Consider the following 23,221-nt stretch of genomic DNA (forward strand, 5'->3'; position numbering starts at 1 on the left):
TGTTTGGAGAGGGACTGACCCAGATCGGGCAAGATGGTAGGGCAGACCGAGACAGCCTTTCCCTCAAAATTCTGTCTCCCAGTTATGTAATCACTTCCGATTTCCCTTTTGACACTCTGAAGCGGTTGGAGATTAGATACAACTCCTGCCGACGGTGGCACAAATTGAAAATTAAAATTAACTGTGACCTGGCAACCTTCAATACTTTTCCTGAGCCCAGCCCTGCTGCTGCCTCATATCTCAGGGAAGAAGGCACCTGGCAGGATGGGAGAGGAGGGCCCAGGGAGTTAATCCACTGCCCTCTCCTCCGGATGTGGGAGACCTCCAAACCCCAGGTGGGAGGGGGCAGAAGGGAGGTGAGCGGATGGTCTGAAAAGGCATTTTGCCTTGGGAACTCTTCTCTGCGACTAAATAGTTTGGGGTCTCAGCTCTTTGGGGGAAGGGAGGGCCCCTTGGGAGCCCCCCACGTGATGTCCTTAGCAGTAGGGGAGAATGGCTTAGGTGGACTCTCAAGGAGAACCCGCCTGGCTTTGTGGCTCTCTGAGGGTGCTACCAGCCCCATCCATTGCTCTGTCCTCAAAGTGAATGTGGCACCTAGGAGGTCACCAGGCAATATTTGTTGAGGGAACAAATGACCATTAGGAATGTCCAAGGTAACCCAATTCACTGAGCTTTGCTTTGTGCCAGACGCTGAGTGAAATCTTGACACGTGTGACCTGGTTTAGCCCTCCAATAACCTGTGAGGTCAATATTATTATTATCCCTACTTTACAGATGAGGAGACCGCTCCAGTGGTCTCAGCAACTTGATTTAGTCACGTATCTCGGAAGAAGCAGGACTAGGATCTAGGGCCCATGCCGTGCCCCTCCGGGTAGTTCACCCTGGTCAGTCACCATTGTCTTGAACATTTCTATCTCTTCTCACAGGTTTTCCACCAAGTACTGGATGTCTCAGATGTGTACAGTCTGTGGGAAAGGAATGCTTTTCGGCCTCAAGTGTAAAAACTGCAAGTAAGTAGCTGCACCTCGGGGTGGCTTTTCCCAGCATCTGACCATACTGGTTCCAACGATGCTCGTTGGAGTTTGCCTTCTTGAGTCTTGGGAGAGTCATTTGCTTTGCATTTCAGAAATGGATCTCTAAAACCCTTCTGTATTTGGGTAGGGGGACAAGGAGGGATCAATTGTGAGAAAGAAGCAGAGCTGATGGAAGGTGGCAGAAATGCAAAATGCTGTGTGCCGGGGCACCCGGGTACTTTGTGATTTCAGTACCATCTAAGATTGTGGGTGACAAACTTTTTTTCTCGTTGACCAGATTGTACTTTGAAACGGCAGGGTCTCTGTGGCACCAGACTAAGCTGGTCTCAAATCCTGGCTCTGCCACGTTGTGTAGCTGTGTGACCTTGGGCAGGTCACTTCACCTTTCTGTTTGAAAGGAACAAGATCATACCTGCCTCAGGCAATACCGAGCACCCGGTAAATCAACCCACGGGGACATAGCACAGTGGCTGGCTCAGAGTTCAGTCCTCGGGAAGAAATCGCCAGGGCCTTCCTGCCCAGCCTTCCGTATACTGGACCCCCTCAGGTCCAGTTTCTATAAAATAGCCAGCAACATTCGACTGCTTGTAGAAGTCTCAAATGGACATGCATCCATTTGCTTGATAGGAGCCACTCAGAAGATTCTAGAAACGCCTCTCTCCTCTCCAGCCTTGCTCTTCCTTATCTAGCCCAGGCAGGGAACTCTGCTTTGGGCCCTTTTAGGCCTCCCTGCATCCCTGCTCCTGGGTGGTGGTGGGGTCCCAGCAGGAGCGAGCTCACTCTCCACCTCACCCCCTGCCTGGCAGTCTTACCTGAGAGAGGAGGGTGAGGCTGGTCTCCCTCCCTCCTGGGGTGGTGTGGAGGATTAATTAGTTCCAGTCCCTGAGAAGCCTTGAGATCCACGTCTAAGGAGACCAGGTGGTAATTACCCAGTACTGGCCACTTTGGGCCTCCGAGGACCTGGGCTCTCGAGTGGCCCCTGGTCTTTCTGACCCCAAGGGGCACAAGGCCAGGCCCTTGGGTCAGGCCTGTACACCGGCTGCCCTGACTCCTCTGTATCTGGTGACACCATGTCCTGGGGTGGAGGTGGGGGAACAGCAGCCTTCACATCCTCACACCTGCCACCTGCCCCTGCTGCGTGGAGGCTTTTGAAGTCAAGTAATTAGGTGACAGGGACGCAGCCGGGAGTCAGCGAGGCTGAACGCTTCCCAAGCTGTTTCAATTTTCAGCACTAGAGGTAGAACTCAGATGCAGCCTTTGTTCCATGCTGTCTGTTCTAGAAGCAACGGGCAAAGGCTCAGGCCCTGCCAAGGTCTGGAAGAGGAGGCTGGCAGGGCGGGGGGGCTGGGTAGAGGGATGGCTGCAAGGAGCACTTGCTTTGGAAGCAGGGACAACTGCATTTGGGTCCCAGCTGCATTGCCAGGCTCCCTGTGTGAGCTTGAGCTCTTAAGAAGTGTGGCATTGCCAGGCACCACCCAATGCCACAGCAACTTAGGAGGCTGGGGCAGGAGGATCGTGAGTTCAAAACCAGCCTCAGCAATTTAGCGAGGCACTTAGCAACTCAGTGAGACCCTGTCTCTAAATAAAATACAAGAAAGGGCTGGAGATGTGGCTCGGTGGAGTGCCCCTGAGTTCAATCCCTGGTACCATAAAAAAAAAAAAAAAAAAAAAAGAATTGTGGCATCCTAGGCTCAGTTTTCTCTTCTGCAAAGTGGGCATGATATTAGCACCCCACCTCGGGACTGTTGGAAGGAGTCGCTACAGTGTCTCTTGCCCCAGATTCCAGTGTTTTTATTCAAGAACATTCCTCTGCACTCCATCTTGTGCAAAAGTAGCTCCTGGCATAGAGGGGGCATCATTGAAACTGAGACATGGTCGGATTACACGGTGACCTCACAAATTTGCTTAGCCCTGAGAAAAACTGGCAGAAAGGCGGACAGCAATTGCAGCTGTTGGGGGACCCCCGCGTGCTTCAGGGGTCTTGGTCTTGTATAAACTGGACAGGATGCAGGGCTACCTCCAGTGTGTAAGTATGAGCGTGCTTCACTGATGTCAGCTGAGATCGCAGTTACCTGCCCGCAGGCATTAATCAGAGTGAGGATGATGGTCATTTATGCGTGCTTTTAAGGACGGACACAATTTTGGATGCCCGGCAGGGCTGATGGATAGCGGGCAAGATGAGGGATAGGAACGAGTATACACAGACCCTGTAGCCAAGGAGTCTGAAGGAGACTGGCTGTAGAGAACGCATTTCGATGACCGAGAGGAACCTGCATAAAGAAGGGCAACAGGCCAGCCCCAGAGAGGTGGCCCTGAGAACAGGAGGCAGCTCCTTAGAGAAAACTGGTGGGAATTATTCGCGCACTTATTCAACTCACGTGCCTGGGTTAAACCATTAGCCCTGCAGGTTGAGGATCCCTCATCTGGAATGTGCGGGACCAGAAGTGTTTCCGAGCTTCAGATTCTTTCTCATTTTGGAACATTTGCATTTTGGCATCTACCTATACCTGGGGATGGGAACCGAGACTGAAACAAAATTCATTTAGGTCTCATGTACACACAGGCCGATGTCAACATTAGGCCACGTTCAGAGTGCGACCTGTGTTTTGACTGACCCCTTTCCTGAGACCAGGCACAGAATTTTCCACTTGCAGATTCTGTTGGTGCTCAACAACTTTTGGATTTCAGAGCATTCGGGGTTTCGGATTTTCCGATGAGGGATGCTTAGCTAGGATACACTAATACGATGCGCCACTCTTCGAGACGCTGAAAAGCAACAGGGAATTAAACAGATAGAACCTCTGTGCTGCTGGAATTTATGTGCTGGTGGGGACAGGAGTTGGCCAGACGGTGGACAGAGGAGGTGAGTTGGAATAGATCATGTGCTCAGACAACGCGAAACAAACCAGAGGCGGGAGTAGGAGGGCCAGGGTGGGGCTGCAGTTTTAATTAAGAGGGTCAAGGAAGGTCTCCTACCCCACTGAGAACTTTGGGAAAACCCGAGTGTGTTCCGGCGCTTTTCTGACCTCCTAAAGCAGCCCAGAGGCAGGGATTTGAGTCTTTCCTAAAAGGAATGATCTATCTTCCTTCCTCCCTCCCTCCCTCCCTCCCTCCCTTCCTTCTTCCCTCCCTCCCTCCCTCCCTTCCTTTCTTCTTCCCTCCCTCCCTCCCTCCCTTCCTTCCTTCTTCCCTCCCTCCCTCCCTCCCTTCCTTCCTTCTTCCCTCCCTCCCTCCCTCCCTTCCTTCCTTCTTCCCTCCCTCCCTCCCTCCCTTCCTTCCTTCCTTCTTTTTACACCCAGAGCAATCATCCTCACGTGAGTCCCAGAAACTCCCTGGGCGATAGCATTTGGCTCAGAGCCTGCCACCTAGGCGTGGTCCCCAGACCAGCAGCAGCATGGCTGTGGTTACAGATGCACCTTCTCAGGCCCCGCCCCCAGTCTGCTACCCACACACCTGTATTTGAAGATGGTCCCAGTGGGTCTTGTGCACATGCAGTGTGGGAAGCAGGGCCCGGGTGGTCTCAGGGCCCCTTCCTGAGCGATTTTTCCTTTTCTAGATTGTGGACCTTGAAGTGGGGTATCCATCAGAGTAAACCCGAGGGCTTTTCAAACACAGAGCCCTGGACCCTACCCCAGGGCCACAGATTCAGTAGCTGTGGGAAGTGTTGGGGACGGAGATAACACTTCTAACCAGCTCCCCGGAGGTACTGATGCACTGGCCCTGGAACCCCACTTTGAGAACCACTGCTCTACAGAGAGGTAATAAGTTAAGAAACAAAATCCAACATTTTTGGCCAGCTGCACCTTTCAAAATGTGAGGGGTTTGGTAAACATGGATGGTCTCCGATGATTCCTTTTCAGGTTCTTTGGCCTCTGAGTCTCACTGTTTATGTGGGTCTTGTTTATCATTATCTCCCCCAAGAAATGCATCCAATAAATATTCATGTGATGAGTCAAAAAGTTACAATATGATTAGGAACCCAGGATGTCTGGCAGATATGCCCATATTGGAATCCTGGCTCTGCTACCAACTGGTTGTGTGTTCCTCTCTGAACCTCAGTTCCTTTTTCTGTAAAGTGGAGATAAAGATAATAATATCTACTAACCTAGATGGTTTACAAGACAAAACACCAAGTAAGAGAATTGCTCAAAAAAAATGCTCATCCTATCACCTGACCCCCTCACAAGTGCTTAATTAATGAGAGCTAACACTCCCCCTAACTTCATGAATTAACTCTGGGGTTCCCCTCCACCGGGGAAGCCAGAAACTTCTCTAACCCCCTTCCCTTCTGCTTCATTTAATGCCCACTTCCTTTGGAATTATCATCAGTTGTCTTGTTGGCGTTTTGAATGGAGAGATTAATGAACTAATAGGAAATTAAGACTCGGAAAGTAGTTCACAGTTATCTAAATTGAGGCGTCTTTATCTAGCCGGTTGGTGAGAGCGGAGTGGAGTTCAGCTCCGAGTGCCGGGTTGTCGGCCCAGTTCACTTATCAGCTGATCACTGGATTCAGCGGCCACCAGTTTGTTCTTGCAGTACGATGCTGATGGGTTCCCGGCCCTCAATCTTGTGTTATCTCTGTCCCTCCCTCCTCGAGGGTCTTTCTTGCGCAGGTTTCTGCAGAGCTGAGATCTGGGTCCTTGGAAACCTTTCTACCCTTATCTGCATTTCTGCCAGGAAGATGTCCAATCGTGAGTTGGGCAACTTCTCTAGAGAAGGGGCATTTAAGCTGAGGTGCATTTCCCCCATACAGGCCGAGCGTGACGGGAAGGGAACTTCTCCCAGCCCACCTAAGGAGGAGGGGCAGCTGAGTGTCTCTCCTGCGTCCTCTCCTCCTGGATGGTGCTTTGGTTCTGGTTCGGTCCACCGGCCAGGGCTGAGCATCCGCTTGGGGGAATCTGGTGCCGCCCAGGGGTTGTGCGGGTGGAGAAGGACGCTTGCCATCTTGTCCTGAGAGTTCAAGGTGGGTCGTGGATCATGGCGGAAGCTTAACATTGCACTTGGTGAGCCCTCTGCAGACTCTGGATGGGAGTCTAGAAACCTATGTTTTTCATATGCCGCCTGATGACCTCTGTTTTTCCTTGAAGGTGAGTGGGGAATTGGGACCCAGAGGGAGCAACAGGCCAGGTAAATGATCCCTGTGCGGGGGATGCTGGGTTGGTCCTGCTCACCAAGGGCGGCCGAACCCGAGGACCTGGAAGCTGAGTCTTGAAGAAGAGGAGTTAGCCAGGTGAAGGGTATCCGGCCGGGGAACCAGCCTGGGCGAAGGCTTGGGCCCCGGTGGGTGCATTTCTGCTTTGGGGTAGCTGGAGATCGGCCTGCTTCTGCCCTGATCCATGCTGCCTCCGCCTGAGTCTCCGGATGGGGACAGAGACGTGGGGGGGAGGGTTGCTCACTGCCCATCCAGCCCAGTCCTGGAAAAGCAGTCTTGGACGGTAGAACCCTCATTATCCTGAGCGCAGGTTGTTTGCCAAGGCCAGTACCTTGGGGAAGGGTGACCTGGGGTCAGGATCACCATTCTCGGCGGGGGCAGGGGGAGGGGGACAGTGGCCCCGAGGGCTGGTGTTCTCCGATCCACCTGCTCTACTGGCCTTTGATTGGCAGGGGTGTGATCAGGAGGCTTCTGAGCACCATGCAGATACTTAAAGCTTAGGCACCGACTCCTCTGCTTCAATGCTGGATGATGGAATGAGTGGCCCGAGGGCTCAGTCTCACCTGTGCCTTGGCGTCCAGCTCAGATCCCCGGGGGCCTCTTTGGGCAGTGGTTACAGGTGCTGCAGACAGCGGCTCATCCCTGGGGCCATCTCTGGAGCCTGGTGCTTCGCTGATTGCAGTGGCCTCCCCCAGGGGTGCTTGGGGTTAAGCCCCTCCCCTCCCCATGTAGCTCAGAGCTGGTGACCACCTCACACACTCAGGTGTGCGCAATCGCAGCCTCTTCATGTGAAGCAGGCAGACTCAGCGGGACAGCGGACGCTCTGCAGGATTAGGCTGACCCTGGATTAACCCGAAACCACACCTTTGCTTAGCTTCACCTCGATTTCTGTCCCCTTCCCCAACAGTAGAATAGGTTTCTCCCTAGAGAACACCTTTTATTGATCCCTTACAGCAATACCTAGGTCAGGCTCTGTTCTAGGGACCTGAATGATGACAAGAGATACAAACTGTGGGGCAGAGAGAGCTGAGGTTAGGTCCTGGATCTGCCACTTCCTTGCTGTGTGATTACAGGAAATCTCCTAAACCTCTCTGATGTACAGTGAGACAAAGACGTTCGTCCAATGTGATTGAGATAATAGGAGCGTCCCTATCAGGTTCATGACTTGGGTTTCCCTTTAAATAAGTCACACAATGCTTAGAAATAGATATTCTATCTATTAATGCAAAGTATAATAAACATGGAAGAAAGATATCCGCTCAACCCTGTCCAGGGGCTGAAACAAGGCTGAAGTTCTGGAAAATATAGGGCAGTTCTCCTTTTTCCCTAGTTCTTGTTCGGCACGTTTCTTTGGGGATTTTTGCAAAGCAGTCAGCTTCTTGGGAGAGATGTTGAAGGGTGAGACTCGGGGTTTCTCAGCCTTGGCCTCTTGGCTTTTGGGGCTAGGTATTCTTTGCTGTGTGTCGTGGGGCTGTTCTGTGTTTGGTTGGAAGCCTAGCAGCCTCCTTAGCCTCTGCCCACTAGAGGCCAATCAAAGCCCCCCCCACCCAATAGTGGTAATCAAAGATGTCTTCAGACATGGCCAGATGTCCCCGGGAGTGTGGAATTGCCCCTGGTGGAGGGACACGGTGTGTATCATAAATGTTTCACTCCCAACCAGGGGCACTGTGGCGTGCATTGCTCTCTGTTAGCGTGCCAACTGTCCAGTGCCTGTCCCACGCCTGGACCCCTTCCTGAAATTTTCAACTTACAAGGGGAGCCATGAGGTCCTACTCCAAGGTGATAGGGTGAGACATAGGGTTACCAGCCCTATAGTCACCAGGCGATCATAGGATTATAAGTCTTATTGTATTGTAGGAGCATCGGATTTTCCCAAGCTTAGCAAATCCCAAGTGCCCGGAAACCCCTCGGTCAGTCCTAGGTCTCTGCTAGCTGAAAACACGTCTGCGCTCCAGTTGAGGACACCCCCGCTCCTGTAGGAGACCCGTGATCATTTCCCTAGTGAGGAGCCGTGTTGGGAAGCCCGATTCATGAGCCGCGCTTTGCAGTTTGTCCCCAGGGTATTTTAACATCCTCTTGCAAGTCCCTTCTCCTCCTCTGCCGAGTCTGGCGGGGCACGCTTACACGTTTCTTTCCAGGCCAGCGGTCACTCAGCTAGACTGCACTAAAGAGGGCCGCACACGCCTTCCTCAGCCTGACGGTGTTATGGGATCTTGGCCCTGAGATCCGTTACACTCTCCATTTCCCTCTTGCCCCGGCCTTCTCCTTGTCCAGGTTTTTGCACCAAAATACAATGTTCGATCTGAAAATTTCCTGTTTTGCAAAACAGCTCTGACCACGGGTGACGAGGAGGTGGAAGCGTGCAGGGAGCCAGGGTGGGTCTGAGTCGCCGGGGGCATCGTGACCTCCAACCTTCTTAGGAGAGGGTGCACGCCCTGCTGCAGCTGCCGGGAAGTTTCTGGAAGCGTCAGGATTCCTACAACGGGCAGGATATTGGCAGGATATAATTATGAGCATGCATCTCAGAGATCGCCAGCTTGAATCTTGAACTTACTTTTCCATTAATAGAAACACTTCAGCTTTTGCCATAATTGCCATGGGAATTAATTGTCCTGTATATGCATTTTTATTTTTTACCTATTATAAGCAAAAGAATGTGGGTCCAAATATAGTTGTCTGTGAGGGAGGATCCTACATCCCCTGGGAGCTGAAGCAGGAGCTGACCATGAGGGTGGTCATGGTGACTTTGCGCACCGAAGACTCACCAAGCTCCAGAGGTGTGCCATACACGTCGTGTGTAGAATCCAGCGTGACCCTTGCAACAACTTTGGAAGGCAGGCGGGGTCTATTATTATCCCCATCTTACAGACAAGGAAAAAGAAACCTTTAGAAGTAAATAACTGGCCAGGTGTGGTGGCACATGCCTGTCATCCCAGCCACTCGGGAGGCTGAGACAGGAGGATCTCGAGTTCAAAGCCGGCCTCTAGCAACATAGCGAGGCCCCGAGCAACCTAGTGAGACCCTGTCTCTAAATAAAATATAAAAAAGGACTGGGGAGATGGCTCAGTGGTTGAGGCCACTTGGGTTCAATCCCCCCCAAAAATGTAAATGACTGACCCAGGGTCTCTGGTGGGCGATCTGTTACTCAAAGGCAGATTCCTCCTATTCAAGGTCCCACTTAACCACTTCCAGCCAAGGTCTGGTCACACAGGACGGCCACCCACTAATGCTAGCGTCTACTCTGCTTCCCCTTGAACTAAACGTGCAGAACAGAGTCTGAGAACCCGGTCTCCACCCAGACCCCGGACCCACGCCACCCCACGGCCCTCCTGCTACACTGTCCCCTAGTGTCCTCTTTTCCTGAATTGAAAGAGGCCAAATGGATCTTCGTGTATTGACAAGTCCCTCCAGGTCCAGGGAGGGCCTGGGATGACCTGGGATGACCTGATGGACAGCAGGGACGGAGAGTAGGAAAAACAAGGGGGAGGGGACCTCGGCCGCCAGAGGGGCTCTTTCCATAATGCTCACCCAGCATGCACCACCCTGTTGGAACCCCTCCCTGGGGTCCCCTTCTCTCAGGATGAAGCCAACCTCATGACAGGGCCCTGCATGGTCCCTGGCTGCCCCTTCTGCCTCATGCCCACAGCTCCGGCCTCTCTGAGCTGTCAACCCGGGGGGCAGACTGGGCGTCCACTCACCGACTGGTCTCTGCCCCCGTGGCTTCTGTCTGGACCTTTCTGGAACGCCTCTGCTCGCTCCCACCTATCTTTCCAGCCCAGGTCTGCTGCCGGTTCCTCCAGGGAGGCCCCTTCGACTGCCCTAAGTCCCAAGGGCCACACCTGCCCGTCCCTGTCATACCTGACTGGGGACCACCCTGTTGTGTAACCCGACCTCTATTTGAGGCTAGTCATGGCTGGGTTGGTCATGGCTCCTACCTCCGGGGCAAGCAAGTGCTTAGCACATAGTAAGCGCTCAGGAAATATCTGTCAGTGGAGATATAATCACCTCCGGAGGGGAAGTGATTCTCGCCATCACAGGGACAAGGCAACAGGGTTCACAGCCACGTGGGATCCTTTCTAAGAGGCAGTTTTCAAGCAGAGGAATGAACGGAAGGATGTTCAAGCTTGAAGTGGCAGGAGATGGCTTTAATCCCTAGACCATAAGCTTCTTTCTAGATGGCAAGATCCTTAGAGAAAGAAGTCCTGCCCCAATGGACACAGAGGAGGAACCAAATAATGTTTGTTGAGGGGTCGGGAACGGAATGAATTGTTTCTGCTGCTCTGCCCTTTGCTATGTGTATGACTTGGGCTGCTTCCTGGGCCTCAGTCTTCCTGACTTTGAAATGGGCACAACAGCCTCCACCTCTTACAGCACTGTTGTTGGGGTGAGGGGGCTACTCAAGAGCTCCGGGCTCACTCTGGGGGCTTGTTTAATATTTCCTCAGCTGGGTATGAGGTGCGGCTTTTGAAAAGACTTGCATTTGAACCCTGCGAGGAAGGGCAGGTGGATTATTGCAAGCTACCCTGGGATAGAGTAGGAGCAAGTAGAAAGGAGGGATTTGTCCTGCCCCGAGCAAAGTTCCGCAAGTCGGTTAGGATCGCCCAGAGAACCATTTGGAATTGATGAGACTCTCTCCCCAGCGGGAGCTTTGCCTGTCCCTCCTCCGGGATGGCGAGAGTCCTGATCCTGGTTCCATGCTGGGCTCCAGGCTTATGTCTGCTCTGGGCTGTGACAAAACTATTAAGAACACAGCAGAGCTTCTCGTAAAAGGGACCATTTGCCCCCCACAGTTCTTGGGCAAGATCCATGGCGATCCAGTTTGCTTCTGGTCAAATCCTTATCTCCAGCCCCCTTCTGTTGAGAGGGTCCTAAAAATTTGCCTTTCACCAAGAGAGATGCAAGTGATAAGACAGAGTCGTCACTTCCCCCACAATTCTGAGAGACTGACCCTCCTAGGTCACACTCTTTGACAGTTTCCCTTCTGTCCGTCCTTCCTTTATCTTTCTTTCCTCCTCCCTCCCTCCATCTCTCCAACATTTATCCAGCATACCTTGGGCACCAGGCTGATGGAAAGAGGGAGAGACCCGGATGTTGCCCTCAAGATAAATTTGCATATTTAACTTTGCCATGATGTCTCATTTAGCCAGCAGCCCCTTGGGGAGCGAAATGTTCCAGGCAAGCAACTTTTCTCCATAATTGAAGCTTATCCTATTAAGCCTTAGAAGTTAAAAAAAAATAGCTATTATAATGGAAGTTTTAAATAAATCCTTTCCAAGATTCCATGCTCTCTGAAGGTAGCAGGGCAAAGCCAGGGGACAGGTCACATTGGTGCTGGGAATCTCTTTTTTAAAAATCACGGTGTCTTATTTGGGATCCCTATTTCTATAGACTCTGAGTTAAGGGTACCAGGACAAGGGGTTTGAATCCAGGCTGCACCATTAAGAGGGCGCAGGGAAAGGAAAGGGGCCAGACCTGGGTACATTGAAGAGTAGGTCACAGCTATGGGCAGCTGGGGTCCAGTCTCACCCTGAGCAGACGTCATGGCACCCAAGGGAGAGGACACTGGGCTGTTCATCAATCAACTCCCACCATGGTTGGTTGAGGGCTCCAGATTCTCCCACCGGTCCAAATTTCCAGCCAGAAAAATTCCCCCAGCAACAAGTCGTAGGAACTTATGGGAAGCTGCTGCACAATCTAGCGACAGTGATGGTACCTACAGTAGAGAAAGGCACAGAGGCTGCTCCTCTGTGAGCCAAGCATCTGTCCTCAGTCCTTACTACAACCCTGAGGGGAAGAGGAGATGGTTGTTCCTACTTCACTGTGGAAGAGACTGAGGTTCAGAGTGGGTCAGTGACTTGCCCAAGGTGTCACAGCCAGGGAGTCAAACCCAGGATTCAAACCCAGATTGGTTTGGCAAACTCCCCTGGAGGGAGCACTGTCTTCTAGAAGATTCAGGCTCCCAGACATGGCTCATCTGGGAGGAAGAGCACATTCCTTTAACGGGGTGGTTCTGTCTTCGCGAGCGCTGCTTCACTTTCCCGTTCCCCGCAGACGCTTCCCGGATGAGAACCCTAGAAGGTGGCGCCGGGGAACGTGATGCTGCGGCAGGCGGGTCGTCTGCGAAACTGTAGGCTAGCTGCTCTTCCTTCCCTCCGCGGTAAAGGAGAAGTCTGCTTGGAAGGGAATGAGGTGCGTTCCCAGCTGGAAAAGCGGTTCTCCTTCAGTGGGACGCCGTGTCCGCGTGGCCCCGAGCCTGGCTGCGCTCCCTCTTGCCCGCCCTCCAGGGGCTGTGCCACATCAGCAGAGCCTGGACGTGCAGCCCAGTTCCTCATCCAGAACCTCCGTGGGTGGTCGAGCGTCTCCCTGGGCGCAGACTTTTCTCTCTGGTTTCTGCAGGACCAAGACCCTGTTCCCAACCCTCACGCCGCCCTCGAGCCCCTGGCTGGGGGGAAGAGTGTTCCATGTCCCACTCCCTTTGACCAGAGGTGAAGGAGGGCTCTTCCATTACTTCAAGAGACAAGCAAGAAGGGACCCTGCAGGGGAACAGGCCAGGGAAGAGGGCAGAACATGGACCGAGGTCGTGGGAGGTCCTTCCTGTCCTGTCCTAGTCTGGCAGTGGTCCAAAGGTTAAGTTCAATCACTTGTCCCCACTGCAGGGGACTTTTCTACTTCTGCGAGTCACCTTCCAGCTGGGCTTGTTAGAAAAGACTCCTTAGTGGAGGTGGCAGAAAGGAAGGATTTCTTTTTTTTATTATTGTAAACAAATGGGATACATGTTGTTTCTCTGTTTGTACATGGAGTAAAGCATACCATTTGTGTAATCATACATTTACATAGGGTAATGTTGTTTGTTACATTCTGTTATTTTTTCACTTCCCCCCCACCCCTCCCACCCCTCTTTTCCCTCTATACAGTCCTTCCTTCCTCCATTCTTGCCCCCCTCCCTAACCCTAACTCTAACCCTAACACTAACCCCTCCCACCCCCCATTCTGTGTCATCATCCACTTATTAGCGATATCATTCGTCCTTTGGATTTTTGAGATTGGCTTATCTCACTTAGCATGATATTCTCCAATTTCATCCATTTGCCTGCAAATGCCATAATTTTATCATTCTTTATGGCTGAGTAATATTCCATTGTATATATATATACCACAGTGTCTTTATCCATTCATCAATTGAAGGACATCTAGGTTGGTTCCACAGTCTGGCTATTGTGAACTGAGCAGCTATGAACATTGATGTGGCTGTATCTCTGCAGTATGCTGATTTTAAGTCCTTTGGGTATAGGCCGAGGAGTGGGATATCTGGGTCAAATGGTGGTTCCATTCCAAGTTTTCTAAGGAATCTCCACACTGCTTTCCAGAGTGGCTGCACTAATTTGCAGCCCCACCAGCAATGTATGAGTGTACCTTTCTCCCCACATCCTCGCCAACACCTGTTGTTGCTTGTATTCTTGATAATCACCATTCTAATTGGGGTGAGATGGAATCTTAGGGCGGTTTTGATTTGCATTTCTCTTATTACCAGAGATGTTAAACATTTTTCCATATGTTTGTTGATTGCTTGTAGATCTTTTTCTGTGAAGTGTCTATTCATTTCCTTAGCCCATTTGTCGATTGGGTTATTTGTATTCTTGGTGTAGAGTTTTTTGAGTTCTTTATAGATTCTGGAAATTAGTGCTCTATCTGAAGTATGAGTGGCAAAGATTTTCTCCCACTCTGTAGGCTCTCTCTTCGCATTGCTGATAGTTTCCTTTGCTGAGAGAAAGCTTTTTAGTTTGAATCTATCCCAGTTATTGATTCTTGCTTTTATTTCTTGTGCTATGGGAGTCCTGTTGAGGAAGTCTGGTCCTAAGCCGACTTGTTGAAGCTCTGGACCTACTTTTTCTTCTATAAGATGCAAGGTCTCTGGTCTGATTCCGAGGTCCTTAATCCATTTTGAGTTTAGTTTCGTGCATGGTGAGAGATATGGGTTTAGTTTCATTCTGTTGCATATGGATTTCCAATTTTCTCAGCACCATTTGTTGAAGAGGCTATCTTTTCTCCATTGCATATTTTTGGCCCCTTTGTCTAGTATGAGAAAATTGTATTTATTTGGGTTTGTGTCCGTGTCCTCTATTCTGTACCATTGATCCACCTTTCTATTTTGGTACTAATACCATGCCGTTTTTGTTACTATTGCTTTGTAGTGGAATTTTAGCGCCACTTGCCTTTTGTATAAGGCAACCTGAAGGAAACCGACATTCAGAGGGAAAAACACATCTATTCGATTCCCGGTGGGGAGCGGTCTGTCTGTATCTGGGACTGGAGCTAATGACTGCTGGGGTCCCTTCTCCCCGATGCCCTCAGACCCAGGAGAAGTGGAGAGGGGCCACCACCCTCGCCACGGTTTTCTGCTGTCCCCGTTCCTCCACCCTCGGCTCTGCCTTCTCGGTGGCCCCAGGTCTAGCTTCTCAGGGTCCTCTCGGAGCCGTGAAGACCGGACACCAGAAGCAGCTGGGGAGTGTGCCCAGACCCCCACAGCAACCAGACGGGCTTCTCCCACCTGGGCGTGGATCAGGCGCGCCCGGAGGGCTCGTTCCAATGCAGAGTGGTGCGCCCCAGGGCCGCGCCCCTGAGTTGCTGACTCAGCAGACCTGGGAGTTGTGGGTCCAGAGAAGTTCCTAGAAGGTGCTGATGCTGCAAGGCAGGGAGCCGCACTTTGAGAACTTCTGAGCCAGAGTCAATGTCAAGTCTCTGTCTGGACATTCAAACCATCCTGCGGAAGAGAACTATCAAATCCCCAGAGGGGAAGCGGTCAGGAGGCCAGTCGGAAGTTCCCACCTCTCTGCCTGGTGTCTGACTCTCTGTTTCAATACTGGCTCTCTAAGCAGCCTGAGGACAGCCACCTGGCGGAGCTGTCAAAAGTTAGGCTGCCATGCATGATGAGGGAATCCGAGGGGCCCCTGGGGTTCACTTACAGCATCCCCTGGTGTGTACCCACACAGGTGACATGCAGCTGAAAGAAAAACATGAAGTCGACTGCAGTAACCTGGGGTCTTTATTGTCCCTGCAATTTCAGGCAACCGTAGGGAGAGACTAAGGTTGACGTGGTAGGCTTGTCTCGGACAAAGGCCTTTTGATTCTAGACTCTTCAACCTAATACCTCTTAATACCTGCTACTGATCTCACCCTGATTGGAAGCTCTGGTTCCGAGTCTCCTACAGCTTGAGCCGTTAGGATAATTAAGAGGCCATCTTTGGGACCACTGACCAGGCTTCCTGCCAGGACAAGTCCAGTTAATCTCAGTTTTTCCACCTGGGAAGTGAGAATGATAATAATACCCATTTCTTAAAGTTGCTATAAAGATCAGATGACGCTGTGTATGCAGAGTGTTTAGGACAGCGACTGGAAGATGAGGTTTCAAGTCAACGGTAGGTGGTGATTAGCAGGGCAGGACCAAGGCCGTTAAGTACAGACTGATAGCACAATGTGTGCTTCAAAGCATCACATCCACGTGGGCATCGGGGTGAAACAATGGATGCCCACTTGCAGACCACTTGGGGTAGACCCGAGAGAGGGGGCGACCAGCAGCCTCTCTCCAGAGTTAATGATCTAGATTGCCAAGGATATGCCTTTGTAGCAACTGTTCTGTCTCATCTCACATCTAACCAGTGTCCAGAGCTTTCCAGACACTGAGGCACCTCATCTATTTATTCACTCACTCTGTCCACACAGCCATCCACTTCCATCCATCCCTCCATTTATCCATCTACCCGTCCTTCCTTCCTTTATCCATCTTTCCTTCCATCCATCCATCCATCCATCCATCCATCCGTCCATCTACCCATCTATCCATCCACCAATCCATCCATTAACTTATCCATCCATCCACCCACCCATCCATCCATCCATTCATCAATCCATCCATCTATGCGTCTATCCATCCATCCCTTCATCCATCCACCTGTCCACCTATCCATCCACTCCTCTACCTACCTACTCATCCATTCATCCATTCACCCACCCATTCCTCCATCCATCTATCCATCAATCCACTAATCCACTTGCTCCCTACCAATCCACTCACTCCTCCATCCCATCCATCCACCCACCCAGTCACCCATCCATCTCTCTTTCTCTTTCTTTCTCAGGTTAAAGTGCCACAACAAATGCACCAAAGAAGCCCCGCCCTGTCACCTCCTGATCATCCACCGGGGTGGTAAGTATTTAACACTTCTTGCCCTGGGTGGGGGTGCTCCTGCAGACTGTCCAAACTGGCCATCCCACCTGGCATGATTCCAGATACCTTCTGCTCCCCGGAGACCTTTCTCCTGACATCCGTGTTCTTTATCCGTCCTGTATGCCTGTCCTCCCTGTTCCTTGCTTTTACACTGGTCCCGTCCCTCTGATCTTTAGCCCCCAGTTTCAGCACCCCTCCACTTCCCCTCCTCTACTTTCCACTCTCTTCTCCTTCCCTCAATTCTGTTGCTTTTCCTTCCCACTTGAAAACAGTGCTGGCGAGTGTTTTTCCATGATGTGCTCTCCAGACTCAATCAATTGTCCTTGCAGAAGCTTGTCCGGGGAGGGGTCTGACTCAGGTCTGTTGGTTTGGGCCATCTGTATGCCACTCTCTGGGGCCCCGGGAGAGTCTGGGCCAACCTGACCAGACAAGGAGGTTATTACCCGCCTTTCACTGTGCAAAAGCTGGAAGGAAAGGCTTTTATCTTGCCTGCCAAGGATTCAATAGGGGACAACTCTTTGGAAAGCCTGATGGTCCAGCTTTCAAACTCGTTCTCCTGATTCTTGCCCTTTGGAGTTGTTGTCCCTGGACTCCATCATCTACCCTGCAGTTCATCCCCAGGGGACTCTTTAGTCCTGTGCCATCCAATAACATAGCTCCCAACCACATCTGGCTATTTACATTTAGATTAACTAAAATTAAATTAGACTACATATTTAATTACTCAGTCACACCAACCGCACTTCAAGGGCTCGGTAGCCACCTGTGGCTACCATATTGGATAAGGCAGATCTACAGCATTCTCTTCGCTGCAGAAAATTCTACTGGACATCACGGTCCAGACCCTTGCCCTCAAAACAGTCCATGGACCAGCAGCATTGTGATTGCCTGGGAGCCTTTTAGAAATGCACAATTTCTGACCCTACCCCAGACCTACTGGATCAGAATCCACATTTTCAGTAGTATTTGGAGGGCATTTCTGTGTCCTTTAAAGTTGAAAAGTGTTACTCGAGAACAGGAGTTGTGTGTAAGCTCAGGGGTGTGCTAGGGCTAGGCCCTTGTCCTGCTGAGAGTTGCTGGCGAGGTGGGGTCGTGGCGGGCAGGGAAGCCTGGGTGCTTCCTGGAGCCTGGCCACTCCAGCACAATGCAGACCTGTGTCGCCAGCATCTCAGATTTTTCAAACAAAAACCCAAATAGAAGGTTTTATGTGCCATATACTTACTTGTGACTGTTAGCAACTTATTAAATATTTTAAATCTTTCTGGCTACATCCCTGCCACCACCCCATCTAGAGGTTGGGTGGAGCCTTAGAGCCACCAGAAAGCAACTTTAGGGTACAGCAAGTGGCTAATCCAGTCTCCCCTCCTCATCCTCCCATCTCCCCTGGCCTGGGGTAGCGCATGTTCAGGGGAACCTGCCTAATTTTAGAAGAAACCCAAGGGGAACTTATAGAGGAGACAGATCGCTACCCAACGCAGTCCCATGGCCAACAGGCAGTTGGTTTTGATGATCTTTGCATCATCGATCTCCTGGAAGAGAGAAGCAAAGGCACAGAATTGAACTTCCTCCTCCTTCCCCTCCCCACATGCTTAATTAAAAACCATCTGCTCCTTGAGTAGCTGGATACACTCAAGGAGGTGGTTCTGAACCCAGAATCCTCACAGCCCCTGAGCTCCTGGGCCTGGGGTCAGCTGCCTTGGGGAATTTGCCTCCCACCAAACTCCTCTCTGTGGCGGGTGCAGCTGGAGCCCGACTCCCACGTGGAGGTGAGACCCAGCCTGCTGAAAGGGGACCGGCACTCTAAGGTGGTATCTGAAGGAGGGCTCCCTCCCTCCCACCTACATGGTCGTGCCCCCGGCCGCCAAGATCGCGGGCACCTGTACCAGCAAAGCAAACTGAACTTTCCAGAAGTCCTCCTTTCCCCCACTGTTGGGGGGAAGTTGAAAATAGTCTGTTTCCATGGTGATGACAGCTCAGGCTGAGCAGAGAAATTAAATCCCTGGGTCAGTGCAAAGCTTTAACTTCTCAACCACCCCCGCCCCCGGCACCCTCGGAACTAACAAAGAGCCACGTTGGAGCTTGTTGTTCCTCAACCGAGGGGAGAAGGGGACTGATGATGTGACCTGGGTCCAGAGGTTGTTCTATGGGCAGTTCTTGTGTGGCTTTGGTCTCGTCCCAAGGAGCACTGGCAGAGCCGAGTCTTCCTTTTAGGGTTCCATGGCTTATTAGGATGAGTGATGCTTAGCCCTGGTAAACCCAGAAAGTAACACAAGGCGATCCTAACACACAGCTCAGAGGACGCAGGGACGGGCCGTCATCACGATCCTGCCTGTTAATCATAGGCCCCGAGAAATCAGCACCTTCTTGTATTTTAAATGAGGTTCAATTCTGAAATGAATGTCAATATGAAACAATTGATGGTATTGATGAAAAAAAAACCTGATAGCTTCGGGGTTTCGAATGATAATGTTTGTTGCCAAGAGTCCTATCTGGACAATACAGGAGGAGCCCCAGAGAACGCCCAGGTCCCACTACAGCGACTCTCACCTCCGTGTGACTGTCACTCTCAGAGTCAGGGGCGGGTCCTCGAGGTGGGGTCTCAGCTGTGCTCTCCAGGCATGAGTAAAACCAAAGCCATACTTAAACTCTCAATCCATTGCTTTTACCCCTACGGATCCAGCAAGGTTAGTCCGGACGGAGTCAGTCCCATGCGACATCAACAACCCTGTACGGAAGCCACCTCGGTATTCGGACCTGCACATCAGTCAGACACTCCCCAAAACCAACAAAATCAACAAGGTGAGGCTGGACTTCAGCTGGGCGGGGCATGTGGGGCTGGCAGCACCAGGTGGTGGGCAGGAGGGAGGACGGGTTTACCCGGGAGTGTGGCCCTGACCTGCAGCCCATGGGGAAGCTAAAGCCTGGGGGCGAGGCATCTGGCCGTCTGCAGAGAGATGCACGAGCCGGGAATCGAATTTAAAAAGGGGACCCAGGGACGGAGGATGCATGAGCCTGCGGAGGAGGGGCCCCAGGGAGGGGAGCAGAAGCCACCAGGGAGCTTCCCTGGCAGCTCAGATCCTGCCTGCTCTGCTCCGTGAGACGTTTCCCCATCTGCCCGGATGAACTGCGCAGATGGTTCCGGGCTTTCTGAACATCTGTTGAACTAAGGGTTGGGGATCTGGTTCCCGGCTTCTGGTGGAGACTGGATGGGCGGATGTCTGTGGGGGCCCTGAGCCATGAGCAACGGCCAGCTTGGTGGGTTTCCTTCCCGGGCAGCTGGTCAACAGTGGTTCCCTCTGGACCTCTTTCTCTTCCTGCCTTGTGTTGAAGGTGGGTAAAGAGCGAATCAGCCCAGAGATGGGGAGGTCACTGATCTGAGTCAGGGCCCCGCTGAGCATCTTGGTGGCTGTTGACCTCCGGTCTCGCTTCTCGGCGGAGGCTGGAGAGGGAGGGCCCCTCCCCAATCCTCTGGCCACACAGCAGCCACGGTGATTCTGAATGAATGTAATTGGAATCCCGTCACTCTCTGCTGAAATGCCAGCCGGTGGCTTCCTGTTGCTTTTGGAAAACGCATCAGGTTCTCCACTGCAGCCTGCAAGTCCCTGCCAGAATTCAGTCTCTCCCCATCTCTGATCTCTCCTTCCGTGCCTCCCACCAAAGCCCATTTGTTGGTTTCCTCTCACGCTATCACCCAGTTTTCACTCCTAGATCTCAGAGCCGTTCACCATCTGGCTCCTTGTGACGTTAATCTAGCAGTTGAGTGACCTCAGCCTCTGGAATCAGGAAAACCTGGCATCTGGGCTTGGCTTCCTTGACCTACTGGCTGTGAAAGTTTGAACAAGTAATTTAAATTCTCTGAACTTCAGTTCTCCTATATGTAAAATGGAGGTGGTTCACTTATCTGCAGTTGCCTGGCAAACTACCCTGATCTTCGAGTCTGTGGGTTTGGAACTGGGATGGACCTTAAAGAGGCAAGAATGTCTTTGCTCCATGATGTCCAGGGACTGAGCTGAGAAAACTCCTCTGTTGGTGCATTTTAGTCCACAGGTCAAGTCCAGCCCACCCTCTGATTTTCTGATAAAACACACTGGGGTGCAGTCACCCCTGGATTGTCTGTGGCAGCCTGTGGGTCCTGCTGCAATAGCAGAGTTAAGAGGTCATGCAGGAATTGTGTGACCTGCAAAATCTGACACATTTACTCAAGTCCTTTACAGAAGAAGTTTGCTGACCTTTGATATGAGCTGGAGGTCTCTTCCCTCACGTGTCTGGAGCCTGGCAAGATAAGCCAAAGTCTGGGAGTAGCGGGGAAATCCAGTAGCTCATGCGCATGTGGACTTGCCTTGTGGCTTGGGCTTCCTCCCAATATGGCTGCTCCCCAGCCATTCTACTTCCTCTATGGCAGCTCATGACTCCAAGAGCAGCTGAATTAGCAAACGGGGTGGGACTTGAGCAGTTCACTTCTGTTGTACTTTACTCATAGAGGCAGTCCAAGTCCAAGGTTCAAGGGAAGAAGACATAGATCCAACTCTGGATGGGAACAGTCCAGAGTTCTAAGGATTTGCATCCATGTTTTAAAATGCCCTGGGTGGGCAATAAGGGCACCAGCCTCAGAGTTACTGTGGAGGTGAAGTGAAATAATTGACGTTTAGGAACACGTAATGCAGTTGCTGGCATAAAGCACCCAGGAAATTCTGGCTAGTATTGTCGGCTTAAGTCCTGAGGCCCTCAACCAAAATGCCAGGCTGGGTCCCCTTTTCCTTTTCTGATGGGGTTGTGGCTCAGTGGTAGGGCTCTTCGCTGGCATGCGTGGAGCCCTCTGCTTCATCTCCAGCACTGCAGCATGAATAAATAAATGAGCAAATACACAGGTCTGTAAAATAGGGCAGCCCCACTGCTCACCAGGGCAGAGGGGGCTCAGATGGAGAGGCTCCCGGGAAGGAATCTTGCATCTCTAAAGCCACCTTTCCCTGTGCCACACCTTCAGGAGGAGTAGCCACCTCAAGCTCTTGCCTCCTGGCATCTGATGGGACAAAGCAGGTAGATAGATCAGTGACTGTGACATTATTCTATCTGTCTGCTAGCAGGAGAATTTGATAAAGGAAACAAGTTAAGCTCTGCTTAGGAGGCAGCTTTGACAGGAAGGTGGAGAGGACCCATCACAAGGCTGGGTTGTCCTCCCCGCTTCTCTTCTCACTGCATCCATGCAAATTCTTTTTGTCAGCTAATGATGTGGTTAGTGTAATAGATTTTTGGGCCACTTCGGTCTGAAGGTTTCCTTTTCAGTGCCGTGGTTTCTTCTGTCTGGCTCGGTCCATCCGGGTTTGCAGACACCTAGCGCAGGGGTGAGGATGTGGATTTGGGAGGTAGAAAGCCCAACCGGGCAGCTCAGCCCCTTAACTTGCCATGTGACTGTGGGCAGGCCATTTCAAGATCTGTCACCTCTGTAAAATGGGCATATAAGGCAGTGGGTTGTGGGAGGATTAGATGTGTATGAAGGAGTGAGTCCAATCCAGGTATCCAAGGCCCGGAAGGGGCTTGATGATGAAGATGGAGGAGGAGGAGGAGGAGGGACACAAGAAGAAACGGGAGGCAGTAAGGGGAGAAAAAAGGGTAAGGAAAGAGAGAAAAATGAGGAAGTGGAGAAAGAAGAAAAGGAATAAGGAAGGAGGAGGAAGAGGAAGAAAAGGAGGAAGAGAGAGAGGAAGGAGAGAGAGAAGGGGGAAAGGGAGAAAGAAGAGGAAGTGCTGTTGGAGGAGATGGAAGAGGATGGGGAATTGAGATAATGAAGAATAAAGAGGGATGGAGAAGAGAGAGGACGGAGGAGGGGGAGGGTGGAGGAGGGGAGGATGGAGGACGGAGGAGAGGGAGGACGGAGGACGGAGGATGGGGAGGATGGAGGAGAGGGAGGACGGAGGACGGAGGAGAGGGAGGATGGAGGATGGAGGAGAGGGAGGACGGAGGACGGAGGATGGGGAGGATGGAGGAGAGGGAGGATGGAGGACGGAGGATGGGGAGGATGGAGGAGAGGGAGGACAGAGGACAGAGGATGGAGGACGGAGGATGGAGGAGGATAAAGGAGACAGAAGAAGAGGCGGCGATGGAGGGCCTGGTACAGAATGGAGGAGAAGCAGTAGCCTCACATCTGCCGGCTCCCGAGGGGCCCAGCCCGCGACCCTGGCTCCTCCGTACCAGGCATCCCAGATGCCCTCTGCAGGGGTGGCCGGGCTGGAGCTGTCCTCTGTGGCCAGCACGTTCGAAGGGGCTGTGTGCTGTCTCACCAGGACAGAGACCTGCCTAGGCCAGGCTCGGCAAGATGAGCGGCCTGCTGTGAGGAGGGACACAGGGCAAGGAAGGAAGGGGACAGCTCCCTGGGGGGCTAAGAGGCCTTGTGCAACTGACGTGGAGGATGGCCTGAGCCAGGCGGGTTCCGGGGTCATGGCTCTGGTCCCCTCGTGAGCAGGACTCGGGCTCTCCCTGTGGTTCTGCTCTGCCTGTTGCTGTTGCCTGGCTTGGTCACTCTTGGCTGCCATCCTTCCTCTGGGTCCTTGGTGCCCCTCACCCCTCAGCCTGCTGGTCCCCTGGTGTCAGGAACCCATGTTCCCAGCCTCCTCTCAGTCTTTACTCCGAGGACCCCCTGCTACTTTTATTATTGGCCCATGTCAGCCTCTCATTCCAAGTCGTAGGGTACTGACCAGCTGCCACCGTGGGCCTGTGGGCTACTAGAGGTCACTTCTTGAGAACACCGCTTTTAGCCAAGACTGTGAGGTCAGGAGATGAGGACCGTGTCTTTAGGGAATGTCCATGGAGCA

At 52.0% G+C, this 23,221-nt stretch overlaps 1 protein-coding gene across 1 annotated transcript in view; it reads left to right on the forward strand.

The window, feature by feature from the left end:
• Ksr2 (kinase suppressor of ras 2) overlaps nt 1-23,221 on the forward strand; it is a 371,336-nt gene that overhangs the window by 280,931 nt on the left and 67,184 nt on the right. The window contains 3 exon segments of the mRNA XM_047562072.1: nt 927-1,010; nt 16,324-16,391; nt 19,087-19,211. Coding sequence (XP_047418028.1) covers nt 927-1,010; nt 16,324-16,391; nt 19,087-19,211 — 277 coding nt within the window.

The sequence above is a fragment of the Sciurus carolinensis genome, chromosome 8 (genome assembly GCF_902686445.1).
Source record: "Sciurus carolinensis chromosome 8, mSciCar1.2, whole genome shotgun sequence".
Lineage (NCBI taxonomy): Eukaryota > Metazoa > Chordata > Mammalia > Rodentia > Sciuridae > Sciurus > Sciurus carolinensis.